Genomic DNA, 27,114 nt, shown 5'->3' on the forward strand with positions numbered 1-27,114 from the left:
AACCTGTAAGTTAATACAAGTCTTACAGATGTGTAAACAGGTATCCACACAAAATTTACGCCTATATAAAATGTGTTAGTATGTAGCCAAAGCAGTGAGGTGCTCAGACCACTGCTTAATAGACAGTGGGTATTTATTCTTCCAGGATTGTAGGGGGTTGGACTAGATGACCTTGGGGTCCCTTCCAAGTCTACAGTTCTGATTCTATGCATCTCCAGCACTAATTCGGTCTTATACATCTAAGCAAGAGGTGGACTTTCATATGTGGTGGACTTGTAAAAGTATATTGTTATGGAGCGAATGCCTACGAATGGCGGGGGGGGGATCTGCTGCAGTTGTGAGCAGAGGATCCATGGTTTCCCTTCCTTCCCTCCCCCGTGGCTCGCTTTGAAACAGCAAAGCGGGAGAAGAGCCGCTGAGGGACAGAGAGCCTGCTTGCTTTAAAGGAGCAAAGCGGGAGAGGAGAGGCTCCTTTAAAGCAAGCAGGCTCTCTGTCCCTCTCTCCTCCCCACTCAGCTCGCTAAATAGCAGCAAAGTTTTTCAGCAAGCTGGGAGGAGGGAGAGAAGCAGAGCCTGCTTGCTTTAAAGGAGCAAAGCAGGAGAGGAAAGGAGCCTTCTCCTCTTATACCCCTCTCCTCATTATTAGCAGCATCCTTCTCCACACACCCCACGCGTGCTCCTTCTCCCCTTAAACCCCTCGCCTGCATTATTAGCAGCATCCTTCTCCACACACCCCACGCGTGCTCCTTGTCCCTTGAGTGCTTTTCCTTCCCTCCCCACTTAAAACGTGGTTACAAAGCATGGATCCACATGGATCCTCAGGATTTTTGCATTGGGCTACCCCAAACTCACCGTCAGATCACATGTCTGTGGCCACAGCATGAACCACAAAAATCATACATCCACTGTTTCGTTTAGAATATTTTTTTTCTTGTTTTCCTCCTCTAAAAACTATGTGTGTGTTATGGTCTGGTGAGTGTTATAGAGCGAAAAATATGGTACTTTCCCCCCCCCCCCAAACCATAGTCCTTTCTGTTGGATAATTCAGACTGAAACTCCCAGGTGTCAAAAAAGGTTATTTACGTATGCTAGTACTGCAACCCGTGTTTCGTTAGTCCGGTCCCAACCAAAGAAGATTGGAAACTTAAGTTGACTGAATATGCACAACTTGCAGACTTAACATATAGAATAAGAGAACAAGAAGAACATACGTTTAAAGGAGATTGGAAAACGTTTATTGAATGTATGGGGAATAATTGCGTACAGCTGAAAACGTGGGCAGCATTAAGACAAATTCAACAGTGTAAATAAGTTTTGATGGATGCAATAACGGAATAATGAATGGTTTAGTTTTTGTAAAATATGCTGGGATTTATGATGTGCAGGATGAACCATGGAAAGAGAAGAATGTCACCGATATCTTAAGGATGTGAAATGAGTATTTTAAATTGTAAAACAGAAAACTTAATAAATATTCTATTTTTTAAAAAACCAATTCTGATTCCTTAAATCCCATAGCCCCTTTTGTTGCCCAGCTATGAATACTACAGGAATATACTTTAGAAATATACGTCTGCGAATATCAAGGATTTTTCCAAAACTGATTGGAGTAGCAACTTCAAACCAAAATGAATCCAAAGAGGTATTTTCAACATTACCTCCCACATCTAACTGCATTAGGCAGTGCATCCATTCACAACACCTGTTTAATTCTTCCCAAAGAATTACAGGAGTTGTAGTTTGTGCTTATGCTTTTGAATTATGGTGCTGGAGGAGACTCTTGAGAGTCCCATGGACTGCAAGAAGATCAAACCTCTCAATTCTGAAGGAAATCAGACCTGAGTGCTCACTGGAAGGACAGATCGTGAAGCTGAGGCTCCAATACTTTGGCCACCTCATGAGAAGAGAAGACTCCCTGGGAAAGACCCTGATGTTGCGAAAGATGGAGGGCACAAGGAGAAGGGGACGACGGAGGACGAGATGGTGGGACAGTGTTCTCGAAGCTACAAACATGAGTCTGACCAAAGGTGGGAGGCAGTGGAAGACAGGAGTGCCTGCCGTGCTCTGGTCCATGGGGTCACGAAGAGTCGGAAACGACTAAACAACAACAAAAGTTTGTGCTGAGAATTGTTCGGGGAGACCCTGGTTCCACTCACAGGAGTCACAATCCCTAGAGTGGTTTAAGAATCAACCCTTCTTCCCAGGGAAACTCTCTGGGAACTGTAGTTCTGTGAAGGGAACAGGCGCCTCTCCGTTTTTGCTCAGACGAAGTTTCCCAGCTGGATGAATGGGTATCCGCCGTGGGTGGGAGCCAGGACTCAGAAAGGCAGGCGGGCAGAGGAACCCAGATTGTTCTCTCCTCAGCTCCCAAGTGATATATTCCCAGCCTCACACCCTTACCTGCTCAGGTAAAACAGAAGCAATTTTCATTTCACCACAAGGAAGAGATGGCGTTTCTGGAACCCATAGAGACTTCTCTGCTCCAGGGACATCAGTGGCCGCTTTCGCAAACAGTTCCCAGTCCTGAAAAGCCAGCAAGCATCCAAACTAGGATTTGGCGTGAAATTTACGGCGTGTTATAACATCAAAGAAAATATGTCAAAGATGCAGCACAGATGGTACCTCACCCCCTCAAGACTATCGAAGATGTATAAAAATTTAGCGAATACTTGTTGGAGGTGTGGTGGGAGTAATGGCAACCATGTATCATATGTGGTGGACATGTCGGAAGATCAAAGTGTTCTGGGGCTTAATTTACGAGGAGTTGAAAAAAAATGTTTGGAATAACTTTTTTAAAAAGACCAGAGGCATTTCTGTTACGCATTGTTGACAGGGACATCCCGAAGGCCTTTAGGGAGGTATTCTTATACGCAACGACCGCAGCTCAGACTTTGGTGGCAAAGGGGTGGAAGGAAGAAGAAGCCCCGACAATAACGGACTGGCATGACAAGCTACAAGAAGTTGCTGAAATGGCGCAGTTAACAAATACCCTAAGAGGCAATTCAAAACAAAAAATTATGGAAAAGTAGGATAGATATAAAACGTATGTTCAAAAATACAGTAAAGGTTCGCTATCTATCCTTGCATTTGATTGACGTTGGAGTGAGACTGAGTTGAGAAATAAGACTAAGAGCACATATTGATATAGGAATGTATTAGATAAAATGTAAAGAAATATACAATAATAAGAGAATATTCATTTGTAAAAAAAGGAATATACAACGGGAAAGACAGGCAGTCTAATGTGTCGGTATGTATATGATTTTTTGGGGGGGATTAGTTTTTGTTTTCCCCTCTTTGTTCTTTTTTTTATTTGTTTCATTTTCTTTCTAGGTATATAAAATTTGTATATAATTTATATATATAGTTGTACCTCGGGTTACATATGCTTCAGGTTACAGACTCCGCTAACCCAGAAATAGTGCTTCAGGTTAAAACTTTGCTTCAGGATGAGAACAGAAATCATGCAGCGGCGGCACAGCAGCAGCAGGAGGCCCCATTAGCTAAAGTGGTGCTTCAGGTTAAGAACAGTTTCAAGTTAAGTACAGACATCCGGAACGAATTAAGTACTTAACCCGAGGTACCACTGTACATGTTGGAAATTATATTCTGGTAAATCCTGTAATGTAATATGACAACGTTTACCAATGTAATATAAGAATGTTAACAAATAAATAAAATGTAATTTTTTTTAAAAAAAGGAAGCATCCAAACTAAGAAAGTTAGAGGCAAAGGAGACTTAGCTTGGTGGGGTGTGTTCACTACGCTCTCCTTGGGTGATCGGCGGGGGGTGGGGTGGGGCACGGGGACCTAGTGTGGAGTTTTGACGTTTGTCAAATCCTACTGGTCCCTGAAACACTGACACTGTGCGTCTGAGCTGAGAAGGTCCTCCTCACCCAGGATCTTGGGATCTTCTCCTTCTTTAGTCCCGGCTGAGTCTTGCCCTTCCAACTTCCATCCGCAGTGCAAGCCAGACTCCAGTGTGGATATAGGATCGCTTCCTTCTTCCGTCAGATTCCTTGTTGAAGCAGAGATTGTAGAAATGAGTGGGGATCCCTTGCCCTGCAAAGCCACAAAGATGTCATGTGACAATCCTGTTATTAACACCCTTGGGAAAGGATTAATCAATTGATCCATTTGCTAATTCCACGCCTCCCCCCCCAAAAAAATAAAAAGTTATTGTATAAATGGTTTCTAGAAAAGAAGAACATTTCTAAGTGATACATGCCATTGGACCCTTTGATGGTGTTTTATGGTAATGTACCATTCTGTTCAAATTAGTAAGTAGCAACATTTTATATTCAGATACTATTTTTATATTATTATAAACATTAATAAGAGTTGCTTGATCAGGTCAGAGGCCCTTCTAGGACAGCATCCTGTTCTCACAGTGGCCAACCAGAGGGAACCAGAGGGCAGGATCCGTGCAGAAGAGCCCTCTCCTCTCCTGAAACTGGTATTCAAAAGTATTGCTGCCTCTGAGGACTGTGGGTGAAGAAAATATTGTGAATAGAATCATAGAGTGGAAGGGCCCTGTGGGTTATCTAGTCCAACCCGCTGCAATGCAGGAATCTCTGATGATCTTGGCATCTGTCTGTCTCGGGAGACCATGGAGGAGTGTGCCTTTGGGGGTCAGGTCAAGATGTTGGGAGAGTTGCAGGGCCTTCTCTGGCTGTAGAGACCAATATGGGGGAGATGTTTATTCTATGACCTATGGATCCCTTTCGCTCAGATATGGGGGGAGGGGGAATCAACTCAGCAGGGGGGGAGAGAGAGAACATTCCTGGAGGGGGTGGGCACAGTGAAGGGAAATAATGCATAGACAGAAAAAAACAGGAAAATGTGAAGGGGTGCTGAAATTGCGCTCAAATAATATCGAGGGCACAGGTGAAAGGCAAAGCAAGTTTCTAGCCCTCTTGCTTCAGAATGAAGAGCTGTTTAAATAGGAACCAAGGAAGCTGCCTAGTCCAGAACCAGACCATTGGACCATCTAGAGCCGTGCTGTCTGCACAGACTGGAAGCATCTCTCCAGGTTTCAGGAAGGGATGATTTCCTAGCCCTGCCGGAAGATGTAGGAAATTAAACCCAGAACCTTCTGCACCCAAGAGCCACTTTCGCCTTTTAAGAGACACCACCCTCAGAATTCAGCAGCCACCATGGATCTCTGGGAGTTACCAGGATGAAACTGTCTCACCTGCTGCTGCTTCTCCTCTGCCCGCTCAGGAGGAAACCTTTGGCCAGGGCCACCGCCTGGGAACTGGTCTCCGCTCCCTGATCCTTCACCCAGTTCTCCATCTCCGGTGGGAGGACAGCCAGGAATTGCTCCAGGAATACCAGGTCCAGGATCTGAGCCTCGGTGTGTTGCTCTGGCTCCAGCCACTCCCTGCAAAGGCGGTGGAGTCAGCTGCAAAACTCGAGGTCCCTTGGCCTCCTGGTAGCAGGAATGCCTGAATCTCTGGCGCTGAGCATGTGAGCTGAGGGCGTCCTCATCCAGGAGGGTCTTTATGGCTCTTCCCAGGATCTCCCAAGTGGGGCACTTTGGGGATTTGGGCAGCAGCCTCCAATATGGCTGAAGGATTGTCCCCTGCAGCCTCTTTTCCTATTCTTTCCAGGTTCTGCTTCAAGCTAAAGGCTGGCCAAGGGAGCGTGGACCACAAAGGGGCTGAGCCAGTGGTGGGGGAACCTCAGGTCCTGCTCTAAGCTGCTGTGGGCTGGAGCAGGATCCGGCCCCAGCCTCCCTGCTTGCTTCCTTCCATGCATCCAACCTCTGCAGCCTCTCTTCTGCAAAAGAACCATGTACAAGGCAGGAGGGAGGAGGGGCGCTTGCCCTGGAGGACCTCCAGTTTCCTGCCTCTCTAGGAATCCTACACTTGATCTTTAACCCTTGGAAGACCAAGGCAGCTGAGGTGGAAGAAAATCTCTCCCTTTGGGGAACTCTGATCTCTATTTTGACAAGGATGGGACATCTTGGGCAGTGGTGAGAGGCAGTGTGGTGTAGTGGTTACAGTGCTGGACTATGGCCTTGGGAGACCAGGGATTGAATTCCCCACCGGGTGGCCATGGGGCCAGTCACTGCCTCTCAGCCTAGCCTACCCCACAGGGTTGTTGTATGGGATTAAAGGGGGAGAGAAAGAACCATGTATTAAAGGGACCCCTGACAATTAGGTCCAGTGGCGGACGACTCTGGGGTTGTGGTGCTCATCTCGCTTTACTAGCTGAGGGAGCCGGTGTTTGTCCACAGGCAGCTTCAGGGTCATGTGTCCAGCAAGACGAAGCTGCTTCTGGCAAACCAGAGCAGCACATGGAAACGCCGTTTACCTTCCCGCCGGAGTGGTACCTATTTATCTACTTGCACTGGTGTGCTTTTGAACTGCTAGGTTGGCAGGAGCTGGGACTGAGCAACGGAAGCTCAACCCGTTGCGGCGATTCAAACCGCTGACCTTCTGATCAGCAAGGCCTAGGCTCTGTGGTTTAGACCACAGCGCCACCCGCATCCTAAAAACTGCATTTAAAACAGAATTCAGTTTTTAGCATTGCCTGCTGGATGAGGTTGGATTTCCTTTTGGGGTCTGGGGTTCAGCAGCTCTCTGCCCAGGAATTCCCAGGAAGGGATTGTACCTTGTCAAGGGAAATGCAAGCATTTTAGTGAACGACAGACATATGGGGGGAACCAGAGGACAGTTTCTAACAAGGCAGCAATGAAAGCGGCATGAGTAGAGATGTAAAATTTCCGGAAATTTTGAAGCCATGGGGGGGGGGGACACACGCGCCCCCCGTTATTTCCGGGGGGAAAGGAAATTTTTGAAAAATTGGGGGGGGGGGAATTCAGTGTGGAGTAGTTTTACAAATTGCGTGAAACGCAGTGTATCTAAAAGTATTAGGCTTGCAATAAAACAGGTAACCACCCCCCTTTCTCTCAAAAGCAACGAAAAAAGCAAGAAACCACCGACATAAATAATAATGAAATTTGCCCCTTAGCAACAACAGCAAATAAAGTTAAGGTCCACCTCAATATTTAAGCTCCATGGAAGGTCTACCCTTTGAGTAGTGCTTTAAAAGCAACAACAGAAGACACAACATATACATGCAGTTTATTCTATCTCACTTTCTCAACTACTGCTATCATTTTCCATTTCTTCTTCCTCTTCGTCATTTTCCCCATGGAATTCTAAAAAACGGCTTTGGGGGAAATGGGGGGGGAGACTGTCCCCCCCCCCATTTTTCCGGGTTTTTCCTCAGATATGCAGATGACACAACCTTGATGGCAGAAAGTGAGGAGGAATTAAATAACCTTTTAATGAGGGTGAAAGAGGAGAGCGCAAAATATGGTCTGAAGCTCAACATCAAAAAAACGAAGATCATGGCCACTGGTCCCATCACCTCCTGGCAAATAGAAGGGGAAGAAATGGAGGCAGTGAGAGATTTTACTTTCTTGGGCTCCATGATCGCTGCAGATGGTGACAGCAGCCACAAAATTCAAAGACACCTGCTTCTTGGGAGAAAAGCAATGACAAACCTAGACAACATCTTAAAAAGCAGAGACACCACCTGGTTAAAGCTATGGTTTTCCCAGTAGTGATGTATGGAAGTGAGAGCTGGACCATAAAGAAGGCTGATCGCCGAAGAATTGATGTTTTTGAATTATGGTGCTGGAGGAGACTCTTGAGAGTCCCATGGACTGCAAGAAGATCAAACCTCTCCATTCTGAAGGAAATCAGCCCTGAGTGCTCACTGGAAGGACAGATCATGAAGCTGAGGCTCCAATACTTTGGCCACCTCATGAGAAGAGAAGACTCCCTGGAAAAGACCCTGATGTTGGGAAAGATGGAGGGCACATGGAGAAGGGGACGACAGAGGACGAGATGGCTGGACAGTGTTCTCGAAGCCACAAACATGAGTTTGACCAAGCTGCGGGAGGCAGTGGAAGACAGGAGTGCCTGGCGTGCTCTGGTCCAGGGGGTCACGAAGAGTCGGACACGACTAAACGACTAAACAACAACAACAAGGTGCTACTGGAAGGAATCTTTAAAAAAAAAATTCTTCTGTTTCGACTATGGCAGACCAAGACGGCTACCTACCTGTAACTCGGTATTTCATCAGCAGAGTTCCGTTCTGAAACATTGCCTTTCAATAGACTATGCAAGAAGGAAACTGTCTCGCTAACACATATGTATTTTGAAATGTTTGACTGCTCTTCCGTGCAAAACTGATGTATCTAAAAATTGTATTTAAAACATAATTGGGTTTTTTAATGTGTGCTGGATGAGGTTGCATCTTCTTACTTTCCCAGATTAGAAGATAAACAAATACCTGCACATAGCTACATAGTGGATTTCACATTTCCAGAATGTGTGTGTGTGGGGGGGTGTTACGGGAAATTCTAGGGGAGGGGAGAGCTGGGGGGAGAACACACAGCACAAATACATCCCATCAGGAACCGGCCACTGCCTGGATATTTCGGAGACATAAAACTGAAATCCCTCCTAGGCAGATGAAGGTGAAGAAACACAGATCCTGGAACAGTGACCTATTAGCACTCTAGACACAGGCTGGAAAATCAATGCATCTTCTATACTGTTCTAATTTCTCTCTCGACCAAATGCGTCATGGACTTTGAAGACACTCGAACTCAGAACGCAAGGGAGAAGTGTGATAAAAGGAAGGCATGCATGGCAAACCCTAACCATGATCAACTCCCACCTGGAAAGCTATGTCCCCACTGTGGAAGGAAGTGTGGGTCCAGAATTGGCCTCCACAGTCACTTACGGACTCATTGGTTTTTTGAAATAAAATTTTATTCACTTTTCTTTTTCATTCATTACATACATCTCAAAGTCTTAACCTTTACTATGTATTCCTTCCTCCCTCCCCTCCTGGGCTTCCCCAACTTCCTCTTCTGGTTTGTTACTCTTTTCACCCACCTTGCTACCTCCTAACAGAAAAAGATATTAATAACATAACATCAAACCTAAATACATAAAAGTAAACACACCATATTTCTCTATCTTCTGGACATTTTCTAATACTAATAGTGTGAATGTTTATTTAAATCCTGCCTCAAGCCTATTGACTTTCTTTTTTTCTGTAAATGGTTTCCATTGTTTTTCAAAGTCTCTGTTGTCCTTTTCTCTTAGTCTGTCTGTCATTTTTGCCAGTTCTATATCATCATCATCATCATCATTTTTAATTTGTATACCGCCTTTCTATCTCACAATACTCAAGGCTGAAGAAACAAAAAATGTACATCTTATAACAATCTAATGCAATACAAAAATGTGATAATAAAACATAACTTTAAAATAGGCAACTTCCGGAATAGACTGGAATATTCCAGTCACTTCCGATAATCAACGGGACATCAATATTTAAAAAATGGCACAGGACAATTTCAAGGTACATCTGGCAGGGCAAGAAGCCAATAATTCAGTATAAATTATTGACATATGCAAAAGAAAGAGGTGGCTTCGCCCTGCCGGACTTGAAATTATACTATGAAGCATCATGTCTCTGTTGGTTAAAGGAGTGGATAAAATTGGAAAATAGAGAATTGTTGGATTTAGAAGGGTTCGACAATAGATTTGGTTGGCATGCATACTTATGGTGTGAAAAGAAGAAAATGCATACAGGGTTTGAAAACCACATCTTCAGGAGATCCCTTATTGATGTATGGGATAGGTATAAAAACCTACTTGAATCAAAACTTCCCCACTGGATATCACCACTAGAAGTGATGAGTGTCAAAAAAATTAATATGAGGGGGAAATGGATAACATATGGAGAGTTGATAATAAAAGAGGGAGGGAAATGGAAAATGAAGCCTTATGAAGAAGTTAAAGATCATGTATATGATTGGTTGCATTACTACCAGATTAATGAAATGTTTAAAAAAGAGTGAAAGAGTATGGATATGGGGGGAAAGAGTCGAAATTTCAAATAGAAGTATTGAATAGCGAGTATAAAATTCTGTCTAAAATGTATAAAATGTTGCTGGAATGGTATACAAAAGATGAAGAGGTTAAGTCGGTAATGATACACTGGGCCAGAGATTTTGGCTATAATATACAATATGATGATTGGTTAAAATTATGGAATGAAAGATTAAAATTTACGGCATGTACTGTGTTAAAGAAAATGTAATGAAAATGGTGTATAGATGGTATATAACACCAGTAAAACTAGCAAAAATTGTTGGAAATGTAAGGAAAAATAAGGGACATTCTATCATATGTGGTGGGAATGTAAGAAGGTGAAAGGTTTCTGGGAACTGATATATAATGAATTGAAAAAGATGTTGAAATATACATTTGTTAAGAAACCGGAGGCCTTTCTTTTAGGAATGGTAGGAAATGAAATTAATAAGAAGGATTGTAAACTTTTCCAATACGCAGCAACAGCAGCGAGAATACTTCTGGCCCAGAAATGGAAACAGGAAGTATTACCTAGGGGGAAGAATGGAGACTGAAATTGACGGAATACGCAGAATTGAATAAACTAACAGGGAAGATTCAATACCAGCGAGATCAAAAGTTTACAAGATTGGGGAAGGTTTACAGATTATTTGAAAAGTTTATGTGATGAACAAATAACGTTTGTGGGTTTCCAAGAAGCTTTGTGAAGAATTGAGGAATATTGTAAAAAAGAGATCAAAAGGGGGAAAGATATTTCTAAAGGCAATATGTAATATAGAAATGCGTTAAAAATATAAATTAAATGGAAGATTGGCAGAGAAACTGACGGAAGTAAAAAAAAAGGGAAAATTTGTGATGAAATGAGATTTGGTTGTTTAAATTTGTACTTGAAAATGAATTATATATATATATATATATATATATATATATATATATATATGTCAGGGGTTCAGGAGCAGAGGCACAGGAAAGGGAGGAAATAGAGAGCGAGGGGGAGGAGTCCGAAGGAAATGTTAGCGATGACAGCGGTCCGAGGTCTCTGAGTCTTTCCAGCGAATCGGAAGATTCACAGAAAGGGGCTCCCATGGTCAGAGCAAGGGGGGTGCCTAGGGGGACACCCCAGGAAGAAGGGGCCAGAGGGGACTCAGAGAGCAGCAGTTGGAAATCAGGACCAGCGTCCACACCAGAGTGCAGTAGGGGGGAGGAGTCCCAGGCATCGGGATCAGGCGGCGCACTGCCAGTGGGAGGACATGAGTCAGGATTGGCCACGCCTCCATCGGGGAGCGAGGAAACGGTCGAGAGGAAGGTTGAAGGCTGGGCGCGCGCGCCAAGTTCAAATGTACAGGAGGGCGGCGCAGTTGGCAGCCCGGATAGGGAGCCAGGTCCCAAAGCCCGCCGAAAAGAGGGGGAGGAGTCAGGGGGGTCAACGTCAGCGTCAGAAGAATCCAGGAAGGAAGGGACCCCGGGGGGTAGCAGGACCCAGAGGAGAAAGGAGAGACGGAAGAGGTGGAGTAAGGCTAGAATCTTAAACTGGTGTACAGGGGGCGGAGACTCAGATGGAGCTTCGCCGATCTAACCCCTAGACGTAGAGCTGGGGCGCTGCGGCTTGAAAATGGAAACTGTACTTCAATAAAGACTTTTGTACATTACTACCAGCTAGCGTTGGTCCTCTGTGAGCTGGGACCTGGAGCCAGCTCTGACAGTAAGCTCCATCTCAAAAGTTTTGCACCAAAAACCTCGTAACGTGAGTGGACGCAGTAGAGGGAAGAAGATTGGTGCTTCGCGAGCTCACAAAAGTCAGGCAAGATGACTACAGAACAGCAACTAGCAGCCCTGCAAGATGCAGTGACACAACTCAACGCGGAGGTACTCGCATCCAGGAAAAGGGAAGAGGAAGCGGCTGCCGCCTGCAGGGATCTCCAAGCCAGGTTGGAAGTGCTTGCTAAGCAGGGGCAACCGGGACCCAAATCAGAGGGGATTGGGCTGGGGAAAAGAGGAGGCAGCCTGGTATCTCATTTCGATGGGAATTTGCAGCAGTACCCTAACTTCCGAGCAGACGTGCTGTTTGCGCTGGAACTGCTGGATAAAGACTTTAGAGATGAGCAAGAGAAGGTGGGGTTTATCTTGTCCCATTTGCATGGGGAAGCTAAAGCGTGGCTGCGCAATCTGTGGAGAGATAAGGATCCGGCGCTCCAAAATGCGGATGCATTCATTAAAGCGATGGATTCGTGTTTTTTATCAAATATAGACATTGATATCGCCAGAAAAGACATACATGGGCTCAAACAAGGCAGAGCCAGTGTAAGGCAGTACCATTCCCGCTTTTTTGCATTAGTCCATGCGCTGGGATGGGAGAAGGATTCTGCCCCAGCCAGAGACCTTTTTTGGGAAGGCTTGAATGCAAATGTGAAAGATGAGATTGCAAGGGGGGAGAGACCAAAGAGCACTCAGGAGGTTGTCCAGCGGGCGCTGCAAATTGGGGTGCGTCTGGAAGAACGTCCATGGAACAGAGAAGAAGGACGTTGGGGACGTACGCCAGTGAGAGCACCTCCCCTCTTTCCCAAGGATGCAGCGCGTGCGCAATCCACACCTCCGCAGGGAGGGGGAGAGGAACCGATGGAGATTGGAGGCGCCAGGGCTCAGTCAGCAACCAGAGCCCTAACACCGGGAGCAGTCAAAGCGAAGCCTCCTAGAGGGAACAGGAAGTGCTACATCTGCGACAGTGCTCAGCACATGGCGAAAGAGTGTCCCCAGAGGCTCCACAAGCACACTGCAGCCTCAGCAACAGTAACAGACGCAACTCAGCAGAGAGAACCACAGCAGGGAAACGACAGAGTCTGGCTGGAGGAAGAGGCACTGGGGCCCAGCCAGACAAGTCAATGAAGCCGTCCCCAGAGATTTTGCAGCCCACAGACCCCCTCCCGCCCAAACCAGTGGTGCAGCTCACAGCATCGCTCCAACTACCCAATGGACTCACTATGGAAGTGCCGATTACCATTGACTCTGGTAGTAACGCAGACTTCATAGGACTGGATTTCATTCAAGAGCACAACATAGCACTCCTGCCAGCCACGCTGCCTCTGAAGGTTGTCACGGTGGATGGCAGGGAATTGCTGGGGGGGCAGGTGGTGCAGCAAACGCCTCCGATGGTGATGCAAATTGGGAATCACCGAGAAGTCCTCAGCTTCAATGTCACCCAACTGTCGGACACGCCTATAGTATTAGGCATGAGTTGGCTGCACAGGCACAGCCCAGCATTGGCGTGGTACCAGCGACAACTGACCTTCGGCTCCTCATACTGTGCGGAACATTGCATTCTGCCTAGCCCGGAAGGGGAAGAGGATGACCCGCAGCTACAATTAGGCACGCTGCAAGCAGTGCCACTCAAGTACGCAGCGTTTTTGGAGGTTTTCTGCGAGAAGGAAGCGGACAAGCTGCCTCCCCACAGGTCCTATGACTGCAAGATTGACCTCCTGCCAGGGGCGACGCTGCCAACCGGGAAACTGTATTCCATGTCTGAAGACGAGCTGCAGGAACTCAGGGAGTTCATAGACCTCAACTTGAAGCGCGGTTTCATCCAGGAGTCGAAGGCAGTGGGGGGCAGTCCTGTATTCTTTGTGAAGAAGAAGGACACGCCCCAAAAAAGGCTTGTGGTGGACTATAGAATTTTGAACTCGAAAACCAAGCCCACAGCCTTTCCCATGCCCAAGATAGATGACCTGCTCGCAACGGTGAGGAAAGGACGCGTTTTCACAAAGTTGGATCTGCGAGGGGCGTACAACCTGATTCGCATACGGGAGGGCGACGAATGGAAGACTGCCATGTTCACGCCCCTGGGCACCTATGAATACAGAGTTATGCCCTTTGGATTACAAAATGGCTCCCACTGTTTTCAAGCCTTCATGCATCACGTATTGGCGGGTCTCCTCTACAAGAAATGCGTCTGCTTCCTGGACGACATCCTGATATTTTCAGAATCAGAGGAGACCCACGAGGGAGACGTCAAGGAAGTTCTGCAGAGACTGCAGGAGCACAGGCTGTACGCCAAGCTGGAGAAGTGCCAGTTCGACATGAAGGAGGTAGATTTCCTGGGCTACAAGTTGTCGGACAAGGGGCTCGCCATGGACAGCGCCAAGGTTCGCTCAGTGTTGGACTGGAAGAGCCCGCGCAATTGGAAGGAGGTCCAGCGGTTTGTCGGTTTCGCCAACTTTTACCGCAAGTTCATCAAGGGGTTCGCGATGCAGACGGCGGCCATTACCGACACGCTCAGCTCCAAGAAGAAGAAGTTCATCTGGACGGAGCAAGCGGAGCAGTCCTTTCAGAAACTCAAGCGTCTCTTCTCGTCCGAAGAGCAGCTACTGCATGTGAATCCCAGCAGACCGATGAGGGTTGAAACGGACGCCTCAGACAGAGCCGTGGGAGCAGTACTGTTGCAGCAAGACCCGCATGGGGACTGGAGACCGTGTGCCTTCTACTCCAGGAAGCTCAGCAAGTCAGAGCAGAACTACACCATCTGGGACAGGGAGTTGCTGGCCATTCATGCAGCATTCAAGGCGTGGCGGCAGTTTCCTCATTGGAGCCAAACACACAGTGCAGGTCCGCACGGACCATAAAAACCTGGAGTACTGGCGCACGGCAAGGTTCCTGAACCAGAGGCACATACGATGGGCGGAGTTCTTTGCGGATTTCGACTTCAGGATAGAGTACATCCCAGGCGACAACAACATCATGGCGGATGCACTGTCCAGAAAGCCGCAATACCTCGAGGAGGCGGCACCAGCAGCGGCCAAGCACATTTTCGCACCGAAAGCGTGGGCGTGCGCTTCAGCAACCGTGGACCTGGATGCTGTACGTCGAGCACTGCAGGAGGACCCCTTCGCACAAGCCAAGATGGAGGAGGTGCACAGGGGCACGGCGGAGGACGACGAGTTCCAGATACGCGACGGATTGCTCATCCGCAGAGGGGCCCTCTACGTACCGGGAGACGACCTCCGCGCGAAAGTACTGCAGCAGTTGCACGACGCACCCACCGCCGGGCACTTTGGCAAAGAGAAGACGGTAGAATTAGTAGCCAGAGATTTTTGGTGGCCCAAGATGCGGGGGGAAGTCGCGGATTACGTCTCGAGGTGCGACACCTGCCAAAGGGCCAAGTCAGTGCACAAACCGCCGGCGGGACTGCTCGAACCGCTGCAGACACCGCTCGAACCGTGGGAGAGGGTGGCCCTGGACTTTGTCACGGATCTACCCAGCTCGAGGGGCAAGACGGCAGTGCTAGTGGTGGTGGACATGTTCACCAAAATGGCCCACTTCATTCCGTGCGCGAAGGTGGCCACGGCGGAACAGACCGCCAAACTGTTCATAGACCACGTGTTCAGGGTTCACGGTCTGCCACGGTCTATCCTGTCCGACCGGGGGCGACAGTTCATCTCGAACTTCTGGCAGAAGCTGATGGGTTTCCTGAACGTCAAGATCAACCTAGCGTCGGCGAGACACCCGCAGACGAACGGACAAGCGGAGCGAGTCAACGCCATCATGCAGCAGTACCTGCGATGCTACGCAAATCAGCAGCCGGCAACATGGGTGGACTACCTGCCGCTCGCTGAGTTCGCCTACAACAACACGAAGCACGTGTCCACGGGGGTGACACCGTTCTTCGCCAACAACGGGAGGCATCCCAGAACCTTCCCGGGATTAGCGAGAGCGGGGGAGGGGGAGCCACAGGCAGCGGAAGCCTTAGCATCAGAGTTGCAGGAGGTTCACGAACAGCTTCGGAGGCAGTTAGAACTAGCAAAGCACGCATACAAACTGCAGGCTGACAAGCACAGAAGGGTTGGGGAAGACATACAGGTGGGAGACTGGGTTTGGTTAGCAGCCCAGGCAGTGCCGGCCAGATCGTTAGCGAAGAAGAAGCTAGGGCATAAGCAGCTAGGACCTTACCAAGTCGAGGCACAGGTCAATCCAGTGGCCTTCCGGTTGACACTGCCGGAGGGATCCAGAATGCACCCAGTTTTCCATAGATCAGTGCTCACGCCCTACAAAGCACCTCATAGATTTCAGGAGCCAGGCACAGCACCAGACCCGTTCAGGGAGACGCCCACAAGGGGGGGGTCGCCAAGGCGGGAACCCGTCAACGAGGTCACAGAGATTTTAGACTCGAGATGGGGGGAAGAGGGAGTAGAATATCTTCTCGCCAGAGAAGGTACCCCGGCCAGCGCCAACAGTTGGGTGCCAGACTATGCCTTGGACGAACCTCTTCTCAAGGACGAGTTTCATGCCCTTTTCCCACACAGGCCCATGCCAGCCGAGTATTTCGACGACTGGCTTTTCACACCCACATTTTCAGCCAGCACATTCCAGGGGTTCACCTCGGACGAGGAACCGGCACTAGAAACACGTTCCCCGGAGGGATCACCCTCGGGGTCTGCCTCAGACCGTTCCTATTGGTGGGACGATCGACCAGAGGAGCAGTGGCGCAGGAAGTGGCTGGGGGGTCCTTGGCAGGCAACGTCCCCGGAGGAGACCGGGGGAGAGACGGACATGGACGTGTTGGGGGAGGACCTTGGGTTCGAGCACGGCGGCAAAGAGATGGAAGCAGAGGAAATTGAGGTCGGCGAGAGCACAGAGGACGAGCCGGACTTATCCGGCTGGATGCACGCCACGGGGGACGAACTGTATCCGGCACTCACCCCCACAACGACAGAGCACCCAGTACCCACACCTGAAGGAGGGGAGGGGGGAAGGGGGGGCTTCGAGGGGGGGATGGATGTCAGGGGTTCAGGAGCAGAGGCACAGCAAAGGGAGGAAATAGAGAGCGAGGGGGAGGAGTCCGAAGGAAATGTCAGCGATGACAGCGGTCCGAGGTCTCTGAGTCTTTCCAGCGAATCGGAAGATTCACAGAAAGGGGCTCCCATGGTCAGAGCAAGGGGGGTGCCTAGGGGGACACCCCAGGAAGAAGGGGCCAGAGGGGACTCAGAGAGCAGCAGTTGGAAATCAGGACCAGCGTCCACACCAGAGTGCAGTAGGGGGGAGGAGTCCCAGGCATCGGGATCAGGCGGCGCACTGCCAGTGGGAGGACATGAGTCAGGATTGGCCACGCCTCCATCGGGGAGCGAGGAAACGGTCGAGAGGAAGGTTGAAGGCTGGGCGCGCGCGCCAAGTTCAAATGTACAGGAGGGCGGCGCAGTTGGCAGCCCGGATAGGGAGCCAGGTCCCAAAGCCCGCCGAAAAGAGGGGGAGGAGTCAGGGGGGTCAACGTCAGCGTCAGAAGAATCCAGGAAGGAAGGGACCCCGGGGGGTAGCAGGACCCAGAGGAGAAAGGAGAGACGGAAGAGGTGGAGTAAGGCTAGAATCTTAAACTGGTGTACAGGGGGCGGAGACTCAGATGGAGCTTCGCCGATCTAACCCCTAGACGTAGAGCTGGGGCGCTGCGGCTTGAAAATGGAAACTGTACTTCAATAAAGACTTTTGTACATTACTACCAGCTAGCGTTGGTCCTCTGTGAGCTGGGACCTGGAGCCAGCTCTGACAATATATATATATATATATATATATATAAAATAAAATAGGAAACCTCCATCCAAAAAAGTAACATTCAACAATCATTAGAACAGTATAAAATAATAGTATCAACATATAAAAGTTAAACAGAAATCCACTCAAGTTACAATAATATCTAAACTGTAATCAATAAGACAATGGCAAGCCACGGTACATAAAACAATACAATACACATTGAGAAGCAGAGAGTGGGGCAAGGCAGGTGGAAGGAGGCCTTGCCTGAGGGAGTCTCTCCCCTCACAGTTCATCAACTTCTCCTGCCATGGTTCTTTACTGGGTATTTCTCCAGTCTTCCAATTTTGTGCAATCAACATTCTTGCTGCTGTAGTGACATACGTAAATAAAGTCCTCTTTTCTTTCGGTATGTCTTGGCCTAAAATACCTAGCAAGAAGGCTTCTGGTTTTTTTTTAGAAAAGTTATTTTCAACACTTTCTTCAATTCATTATATATCATTTCCCAATAGGCTTTTACCTTTTTACAATCCCACCACATATGATAAAACGTACCTTCTATTTCACATCTCCAACACTCTCTTTTCATTTTTATACGTTTTTGCCAGTTTAACCGGTGATAGATACCACCTATACATCATTTTCATATAGGTCTCTCTCAATAGTATACAATCTGTAAATTTCAAATTTATTCCACAATTTTATCCAATCTTCAAATTGTATGTTATGGCCCATTATTTAATCATTACCGAGTTTACTTCTTCGTCTTTGGTTTCCCACTGCAAAAGAATGTTATATGCCTTTTTAAAATAATTTTGTACTTTCTTCTATCACTTCCACGTTGGAATTTGGAAACCGACTATGAGAAGCCTTTCTTATTGTCCTCTTTAAAGATATCCTTTAATTGTCTATGATGAGGCCAGCTTTGAAGATGTTCTTTTATTTCATCATATTCTTTCCATTGCCTCTATTCCGGCCACTGCCTGGATATTTCGGAGACATAAAACTGAAATCCCTCCTAGGCAGATGAAGGTGAAGAAACACACATCCTGAAACAGTGACCCATTAACACTCTAGACACAGGCTGGAAAATACTATATTGAAATATTCTATCCTGTTCTAATTCCTCTCTTGACCAAAGGCGTCATGGACTTTGAAGACACTCGAACTCAGGACGCAAGGGAGAAGCGTGCTAAGAGGAAGGCATGCATGGCAAACCCCAACCATGATCAACTCCCGCCTGGGAAGCTATGTCCCCACTGTGGAAGGATGTGTGGGTCCAGAATTGGCCTCCACAGTCACTTACGGACTCACTGTTAAGACTGTGTTCATGGAAGACAATTTTACTCTGCTACGCCAAAGAAGAATAATTTTTCTCTTGACTGCATATTGAGGCTTATTATACAGTATATGTTTTTCAACAGCATTTGTTCATTAGAGCTGTGATCTGAGGAGCTATACTCTCATTGCAAAGATACGTCATTTACATACGTCAACAGAATACCAGAGAATGCATTTGTGTCTATGAAAAATATCAGATCAATTCACACCAGATTAACAAATTTTGGGGATCGGATAAATATTAAAGCACCGCTATATACAAGTGATGAATACATGGGAAATAACGCATGAGAAAGAAAATAGAACATAGCTATGTAAATCTAACTCTGATCAGGAGAATAATCTGCAACACAGCCACTAAAAGGAATAAAAATTCTAATGGAAGTTAATTCTAATTCTGAACACAATCATTGGTGTACTCTCTGTAGGAGGTATTTGATATGATTAAATATCTTCCCACACCGCCAACCCTTTCTGTTTCCCTTGTACGAGTTCTTTTCAGTTTAGTAAGGGAGTCCTTGTCACATAAATTCTTTTTGAAGGCCAAACATTTCTAAGATTTCCTCCCTGTATGAGTTCTTTGGTGTCTAGTAAGGCTACTACTGCACGTGAAGCTTTTTCCACACTCCAAACATGTGTACGGTTTCTCCCCTGTATGAGTTCTTTGATGCAACTTAAAGGTGCTATGGTGACTGAAGCTCCTTCCACACTCCAAACATGTATACGGTTTCTCTCCTGTATGAGTTCGTTGATGCGACGTGAGTTGGCTACCATGACAGAAGCTCTTCCCACACTCCAAACATTTATAAGGTTTCTCTCCTGTGTGCAATCTTTGATGCAAGGTAAGACTGCCACTGTGTCTGAAGCTCTTCCCGCACTCCAAACATTTATAAGGTTTCTCTCCTGTGTGCAATCTTTGATGCAAGGTAAGACTGCCACTGTGACTGAAGCTCTTGCCACATTCCCAGCATTTATAAGGTTTGTTGCCTCGATGTGTTTGTTGATGTCTAGCAAGCCCATTGCTGCGAGCGAAGCTCATTCCACACTCCAAACACGTATGCGGTTTCTCCCCTGTATGAGTTCTTTGATGCGACTTAAGGTGGCTACTCTGACTGAAGTTCTTTCCACACTCTGAACATGTATACGGTTTCTCCCCTGTATGAGTTCGTTGATGCGAGGTAAGGGTACCATTCCTACTGAAGCTCATTCCACACTCTGAACATGTATACGGTTTCTCCCCTGTATGAGATCTTTGATGCCTAGTAAGCTGGCCACAGTGACTGAAGCTCTTTCCACACTCTGAACATGTATACGGTTTCTCCCCTGTATGAGTTCGTAGATGCAAGGTAAGGGAACTAGTTGCACTGAAGCTCTTTCCACACTCCAAGCATTTATATGGTTTCTCCCCTGTATGAGTTCGTTGATGCAACATAAGGTTCCTACTCCAAATAAAGCACTTTCCACACTCTGAACATGTATACGGTTTCTCCCCTGTATGAGATCTTTGGTGCCTGGTAAGGCTACAATTCTCAAAGAAGCTCTTTCCACACTCTGAACATGTATACGGTTTCTCCCCTGTATGAGTTCTTTGATGCCTAGTAAGCTGGCCACATCGACTGAAGCTCTTTCCACACTCTGAACATGTATATGGTTTCTCCCCTGTATGAGTTCTTTGATGTGAGGTAAGCTGACCACATTGACTGAAGCTCTTTCCACACTCTGAACATGTATATGGTTTCTCCCCTGTATGATTTCTTTGATGCAATGTAAGCTGACCACATCGACGGAAGCTCTTTCCGCACTCGGAACATATATATGGTTTCTCCCCTGTGTGCACTCTTTGATATAAAGTAAGAGATGAGCGACTACCCAATCTCTTTCCACACACTGTGCATTCATGCTTTTTCTCCTCTCTGGGAATTTGATTTTCACCACCCTGAGATGTACCAGAGTCACCATCCGGCTTCTGCTTTCGTCTCCCCTCTTGCCTGCTGCCTCCATCTTGACCTCCCAGCATCCTTTGCTCCTCCTCCTCTTTGGATCCTTTTGGTGACACTTCTGAATGTTCCCCTTCTGCCAGGATCCCTTCAACATCTCCTGATGGAATAAAAAGGCAAACTAACTGATGAAATGCTAAAGGAGTGTCTTCACCCCAATCATTCAGTCAGGACACAGAGATCCAGGTCCCAGGGCCTTGTGGCAGTTCCCTCACTGTGAGAAGGGAAGTTACAGGGAACGAGGCAGAGGGCCTTCTTGGTAGTGGTGCCCACCCTGTGGAAAGCTATCCCGTCAGATGTCAAGGAAACAAACAACTATACAACTTTTAGAAGACAACTGGAGGCAGCCATGTAGAAGGAAGTTTTAAATGTTTTATTATGCTTTTATATTTGTTTGAAGCCAGCTAGAGTGGCTGGGGCAACCCAGTCAGATCCGCGGGGTACAAATAATGAAAGTATTAATATTTTATTATTATTTATTGAGTTTAAATACCGCCCTATACCCGGAGGACTCAGCATAGTTCACAGAAAAGATCGCATAATATATAATCAGTATAAAAACAACAGCCCAATAACACCCCACCCCAAAAAAGAGCCACATTTGAAAAAGACTATAGGATGTCAAAGATATCTAGCAAAAACCTGGTTTAAAAGGAACATGTTTGCATGGCACCTAAAGGTGTATATCCCTTCATGGATCACTGCGTTGTCGTGGCGAAGGGGCCTGAATAACTCAGAGAAGCTATGACCTATAATAATAATAATAATAATAATAATAATAATAATAAATTATTAATTGATACTACAAAACAATTGATGCTACAAAAAAACAGCATAAAATACAGTATGAAGCGTAAATAACAATAAAATCAAGAATCAAAAATCAATTTGGGGGGAAATCCATCTAATAAACATTAGATGATCACCCGAGCTAGCTGGCCAAATTAGTCCCCCCTGGGCCAGCGAGGAGACCAGGGAAGAACTAGCTGTGGGATCCCAGAGTGGGTAATCTTCACAAAAAAGGGAGGGGGAGGGAAGGAAGGAAGGGGAACAAAAGATCAGGCCAGGTTCAAATTGAAAGCCAGGCGGAATAGTTCTGTCTTACAGGTCCTGAGGAAGGAAGATGGACAGGTCATCTGAGAGTTTAGACTAAATGTGATCCACCTGGAGAAGAAACTGGCAACCCACTCCAGTATTTTGCCATGAAAGCTCCATGGACATAAAAAAGGAGAAGCTTTGAGAGGAAAGTGAGTTTCCAAGGCATGCTCTGATTCATGGGGTCATGGAGAGTCGGACACGACTAAGACGACTAAACAACAACAAAGGTGTATAAGGAAGGCATCAGGTGAACTTCCCTGGGGAGAGCATTCCACAGACGGGGAGCCACTGCAGAGAAGGCCCTGTTCTCGTGTTGCCACCCGCTAGACCACTTGAGATCAGAAGGGGATCTCAGGGTCCGAGTAGGTTCATATGCAAAGAGGTGGCCCTTGAAGTATTGTGGTCCTGAGCCATTTAAGGCTTTATAGGTCAAAACCAGCACTTTGAATTGGGCCTGGAAACTATTTGGTAGCGAGTGCAGTCAGACTAGGATGGGGGTAATATGCTCAAACCACCTTGCTCCAGTGAGCAACCTGGCCAGTAAATTCTGCACTAGCTGAAGTTTCCAGACTGTCTTCAGAGGCAGCCCTACGTATAACGCATATCTATATCTAACCTTGAATTTCCCAGAGTATAGACAACGGTAGATAGGCTATTCCTGTCCAGATAGGGGTGTAGCTGGGCTACCAGCCAAAGCTGATGGAAGGCACTACAGGCCATCTGAGCCTCGAGCGACAGCAAAGGATCCAGGATTACCCCCAAGCGACGAACCTGCTCTTCCAGAGGAAGTGTAACCCCATCAAGAGCAGGCGACCTCCCACCCACCTGCTCTAGGGAACCACCCACTAACTGAGCCTCACTCTTATCTGGATCAAGCTTCAATTTGTTGGCTCTCATCCAGTCCATTACCCAGGCAAGACACTGGTCCAGCACTTCCACTGCCTTATCTTCAGATAGAAAGGAGAAATAGAGCTGAGTGTCATCAGCATACTGCTGGCAACGTACTCCAAACCTCTGGATAACCCTTCCCAGAGATTTCATGTAGATGAAAAACAACAAGGGGGATTGGATTGGGCCTTGCGGAACCCCACACTGAAGCTTCCATGGGGCTGAAATGAATTCCCCAAGTAACACCCTCTGGGAACGACCATCCTAGTAGGACTGGAACCACCGCAAAACAGTGCCACCCACCCCCAGTTCAGAGAGTCGCTCCAGAAGGATACCATGGTGGATGGTATCAAAAGCCGCTGAGGGGTGGAGAACAATGAACAGGGACACATTTCCCTTGTCTCTCGACAGAGGTCATCATACAGGGTGACCAAAGCAGGTTCTGAGCCAAAACCAGGCCTAAACCCTGATTGAAATGGATCCAGAAAATCAGTTTCTTCCAAAAGCACCTGGATCTGGACTGCGACCACTCGCTCCAGAACCTTGCCCAGGAAAGGGAGATCAACAACTGGCCGGTAGTTAGGCTTTCTGAATTCAGAGAAGAAGAAGAAGAAGAAGAAGAAGAAGAGGAGTAGTAGTAGTAGTAGTTTGGATTTGATATCCCGCCTTTCACTCCCTTTAAGGAGTCTCAAAGCGGCTAACACTCTCCTTTCCCTTTGGTAAGGAGTGGTTTTACCACTGCCTCCTTCAAACATGCAGGGACCACCCCCTCTTGTAAAGAGGCACTGATCATCTCCTTGGTCCTGCCAACTGTTCCCTCCCTGCTGGTATTTATCAGCCAAGAGGGGAAAGGGTCTAGAGTGCAAATGGTCTCCCTGACTGATCCAAGCACCTTGTCCTTATCCTCCAGCCTGACCAACTGAAAAAACTCATCCAACACAACAGGACTAGACTGTGCTCTGGACACCCCATGAGACTCATCTGCTGTCTTGGTGGATGGAAGCAATTTTATCTTCTTCTTTTTCCTCGATAAAGTTTATTATAGAAAGTATATATACAATCAATATACCATTCATAAAATAAAAGATTCCAACATAAAATAAAGATATATAAAATAAAAATTCCAACACCGTGACTTCCCTCTGCCTCAACTCAACATCTTTCAATATTCTATACTCTTATTTACATTGTGTTTTGATAGTATTCAACATTCACCTATTATTAATTTGTCATAATCTGATTCAAGTTTACATACTTTAACCATTATATCCTTTACTTCCTCATCTTTCAGATCCCATTCCAATAACAGTTTTAGATAATAATTTTTTGTCATTTCGTAATAATGCTTTTTGTAGTTTGGATTCATCTTTCCCAAAGCCAATTTTGTTTATCTGAATTAAAAACGTTGTTCCATTGGTGATATGAAAGCCAATCGGTGAGGTAGTGCCTTATCTCTCTGAATGTTTTGAATCTCAGATGTCCTTGTCTTCTTTTAATAGTTGACTATAGGTTGTCCAATTTCCCTCCGTATTTATTTTTTTGACTGCAAAAGTCTCTACTGGGACAGCCACCATGGCGTTTGGGTTTCTAATAATGGTTGGTATTTTGTCCACTTTATAAAGAGCATTTCTGACTATATGATTAGTGAACCCTGTGTGGACTTTGGCTTTATGCCATCCGTACCTGTTGTTGAAACTCTCCAAATCAAGTATATGTTTTCTCTAATAAGATTCAATCCTTTATCCAACATAGGCACGAGGCTTTGAAATATGTTCTTAAATCGGGGAGTGTGAAACCCGCCCCTTTCTTTTTTTGTCAGTCAGTAATTTGTTTTTTATGTGGGGTTTCTTACCCTGCCATATGAACCTGGTCAGATCTCTCCTGCAATCGACAAAGCATTGTGGCAAGCAATTTTAACAACAACATGCTTTGCAAAGCAGTCAAAGCGAGCTACCATTGGTTCTACCACCTCCTTTGGGCCAGCCTGTAAAAGGCCCCGTACAACCCGGAAAAGTTATGCCGGACGACATAATGAGGAGGCAATGGAGGCAAAAAACTATGCTTTCTTTGCTGCCTTCACTGCCACTAGCTAGGCTTGATAATGAGCCCTTACCAGTGTTTGGTTGCATTCATTCGGATCTTTCATCCACTTGCGCTCAGTCTCCCAGCTTGGAGTGTACTAGGGGGCCAATCGGGCTCCACAAAGTGGGAGAGGACGCTCAGGGATATTCATATTGTTAGTAGTATTACCAGTAGTATTATCATTATTAGCCTGTCTGTATAAGGCCTCAGCCACACTTTTAAAGTGGACTTGAAATTGCTTGCTTCTCTTTTTTTAAAAACCTCTTCTGCCCCGAACTGCTCTTACAGAAACTGCTTACTTAATTGAAACAAAAATATATAAAATGTGTGTGTTGGGGGTGGTGGTATTGGTTTGTTTATGTTTATGTTTTGATAATGTACTTTGAGTTCTTATATTGTAATTTTATCCTGTGAACGGCCCTGAGGCCTGTGGGTATAGGGAGGTATTACAGTAATTATAGTAAAAGAAATTAATAGTAAAATCAGGCCGGATAAAAATGATTGCAAGTTCCAGGGGGAGCCCCTGCAGAAGGTTTTTCAATGCTTAAGGGTTTGCCTTGACCCCAAGCCCTATGGGGAGCCCAAGGAAGGTCCCCCACCTGCCAGAGTTGGCCTGAAGGGAGGAGACACCTATAAATGCATTATTTTAGCTGAATTATATACAGAATGCATTAATTATGGCAAATGTAAATATTATGGGAAATACCCTTTGCAAAAGCGTGGGCATTAGGAGAAATCTACACCAAAATGCTGACCAACTTTCAAGAGGTTGAAATAATTTAAAATTAAATTATTTAAAATTAACACTATTTAAAAATAACAACATGTGGTAAATTGACGACTAGAAAAAGGAGACAGAAAAAACTTACATTGAAACGGTTTGCCTAACGGGGTTCTTTTTCATCCCTCCCCACACTCCCTCCAGCTGCACCCCCACTCCCCCCCCCCCAGTTATAATACATAATAATAAGACGCACCTCCAGCGCCTCCGCGAGAAAGTACGGCCGCCGCCATGACCAGCAACTGACCCCCACCCGCGCACCAAAGCGAGACAGGAAGCGGAAGCTCCTATTCTCCCGGCAGCCTTTCTTTTTTTCTTCCGCTCTAGGAATCTCAGCTCTGTCGCCGCTGCTCTTAACCGTTTCGGAGCCGAGCTGCAAGAGCCTCTGGGCTTCTCCGGGCAAAGAGCGAGGAGAGGCGCTGGTCTCGCCTCCGGAAAGCCCCGCTGGATCAGCTGCGCGGGCGCCCCAAAACGTTTTCTAAACTATTTCTTATTATAATTATTTTCAAATTTAAAATAAACAACGTTTTTCCTTTTGGTACATACATATCCAATCCAAATTTGCAATAACTGCCTCCCCCCCCCGCCACGTTTCCATCCCCCCCTTTTATTCTCCTTGCATATAATTACTATATATTTCCTCAATTAATTTCAACCTAATTCTATTCTTAGTTCATAAATGTTACATCAAACCTGCTAATGTTTTGACTTTTTACAGTGTTCTCTAAAATAGTTTATAAAGTTTCCCCATTCTTGATTGAATTTTTTCTCATCTGATCGGTAAGTTTAGCCGTTTCGACATAGTCAATCATCTTAGTTATCCATTCTTCTTTCGTTGGGACCCTTTCTTCTTTCCACATCTGGGCTAGTAGCATCTGGCCCCTGTAGTCGCATAAATAAACAGTCTCTTTTACTTCCTAGGCATTTTTTCTCCTATTACACCTAGTTTTTTTTAACAAACGTAATTTTAAGAATTTTTAAAAGTTCATTGTATATCATTTCCCAGAAGCCCTTTACTTTTTTACACGTCCACCACATAGGGGAAAAAATTACCTTCCTTATCCTTACATTTCCAGTATAAATTAGAGGTATCTTTATACATTTTAGCAAGCTTTACTGGAGTGAAATACCATCGGTACATCATCTTCATATAATTTTCTTTTAATGAACTACATGCTGTGAATTTTAAAATCTCTTTGCACAGTTTTTCCCATGATTCAACCGGTATATTATAACCTATATCTTTTGCCCAATGTATCATTACAGGTGAACCTCGAAATATTAGAATATCATGGGAAAGTTCACTTATTTCAGTAATTCAACTTAAAAGGTGAAACTAAGATATGAGATAGAATCATGACATGCAAAGCGAGATATGTCAAGCCTTTATTTGTTATAATTGTAATGCTCATGGCGTAAGGAATCCAAAACGGAGGTGTTCAGGAGCCAAGGTTTGACTGTATTTGCATACTATTTTTATATTATTATAAACATTAAGAAGAACTGCTTG

At 46.1% G+C, this 27,114-nt stretch overlaps 2 protein-coding genes and 1 long non-coding RNA gene across 9 annotated transcripts in view; 1 reads left to right on the top strand and 2 right to left on the bottom strand.

Moving 5' to 3' along the window:
• The window catches only part of LOC308469757 (uncharacterized protein), a 127,900-nt gene that overhangs the window by 22,624 nt on the left and 78,162 nt on the right, over positions 1–27,114 (top strand). The gene's annotated exons all lie outside the window — the stretch shown is intronic.
• LOC308470142 overlaps positions 1–27,114 on the bottom strand; it is a 38,315-nt gene that overhangs the window by 7,755 nt on the left and 3,446 nt on the right. Inside the window, exons 1-3 of one of the 6 annotated variants that reach the window (XR_013982190.1) lie at positions 5,195–5,806; positions 3,897–4,062; positions 1,213–2,523 (exon numbers count right to left, since the gene is read on the bottom strand). This is a non-coding gene — a long non-coding RNA (uncharacterized lncRNA). Of the gene's footprint in view, positions 1–1,212; positions 4,063–5,194; positions 26,487–27,114 lie in introns of those variants that run through there. The other 5 variants (XR_013982187.1, XR_013982188.1, XR_013982189.1 and 2 more) reach the window with 5 other exon arrangements.
• On the bottom strand, positions 17,823–25,893 carry LOC308469711 (uncharacterized protein). 2 transcript variants are annotated; one of them, XM_080992570.1, is made up of 2 exons: positions 25,801–25,893; positions 17,823–20,855 (listed from the first exon to the last, which is right to left on the bottom strand). In XM_080992570.1, the coding sequence occupies exons 1-2, from the start codon at positions 25,835–25,837 to the stop codon at positions 19,312–19,314; spliced, it is 1,581 nt and encodes a 526-aa protein (XP_080848696.1). In that variant the 5' UTR covers positions 25,838–25,893; the 3' UTR covers positions 17,823–19,311. The 2 variants fall into 2 exon arrangements, with proteins under 2 accessions (XP_080848696.1, XP_080848697.1); XM_080992571.1 differs by having other exon boundaries at positions 17,823–20,852; positions 25,801–25,851.

This window comes from Podarcis pityusensis (genome assembly GCF_964106645.2).
Source record: "Podarcis pityusensis genome assembly, chromosome: 2".
Classification (NCBI taxonomy): Eukaryota; Metazoa; Chordata; class Lepidosauria; order Squamata; family Lacertidae; genus Podarcis; species Podarcis pityusensis.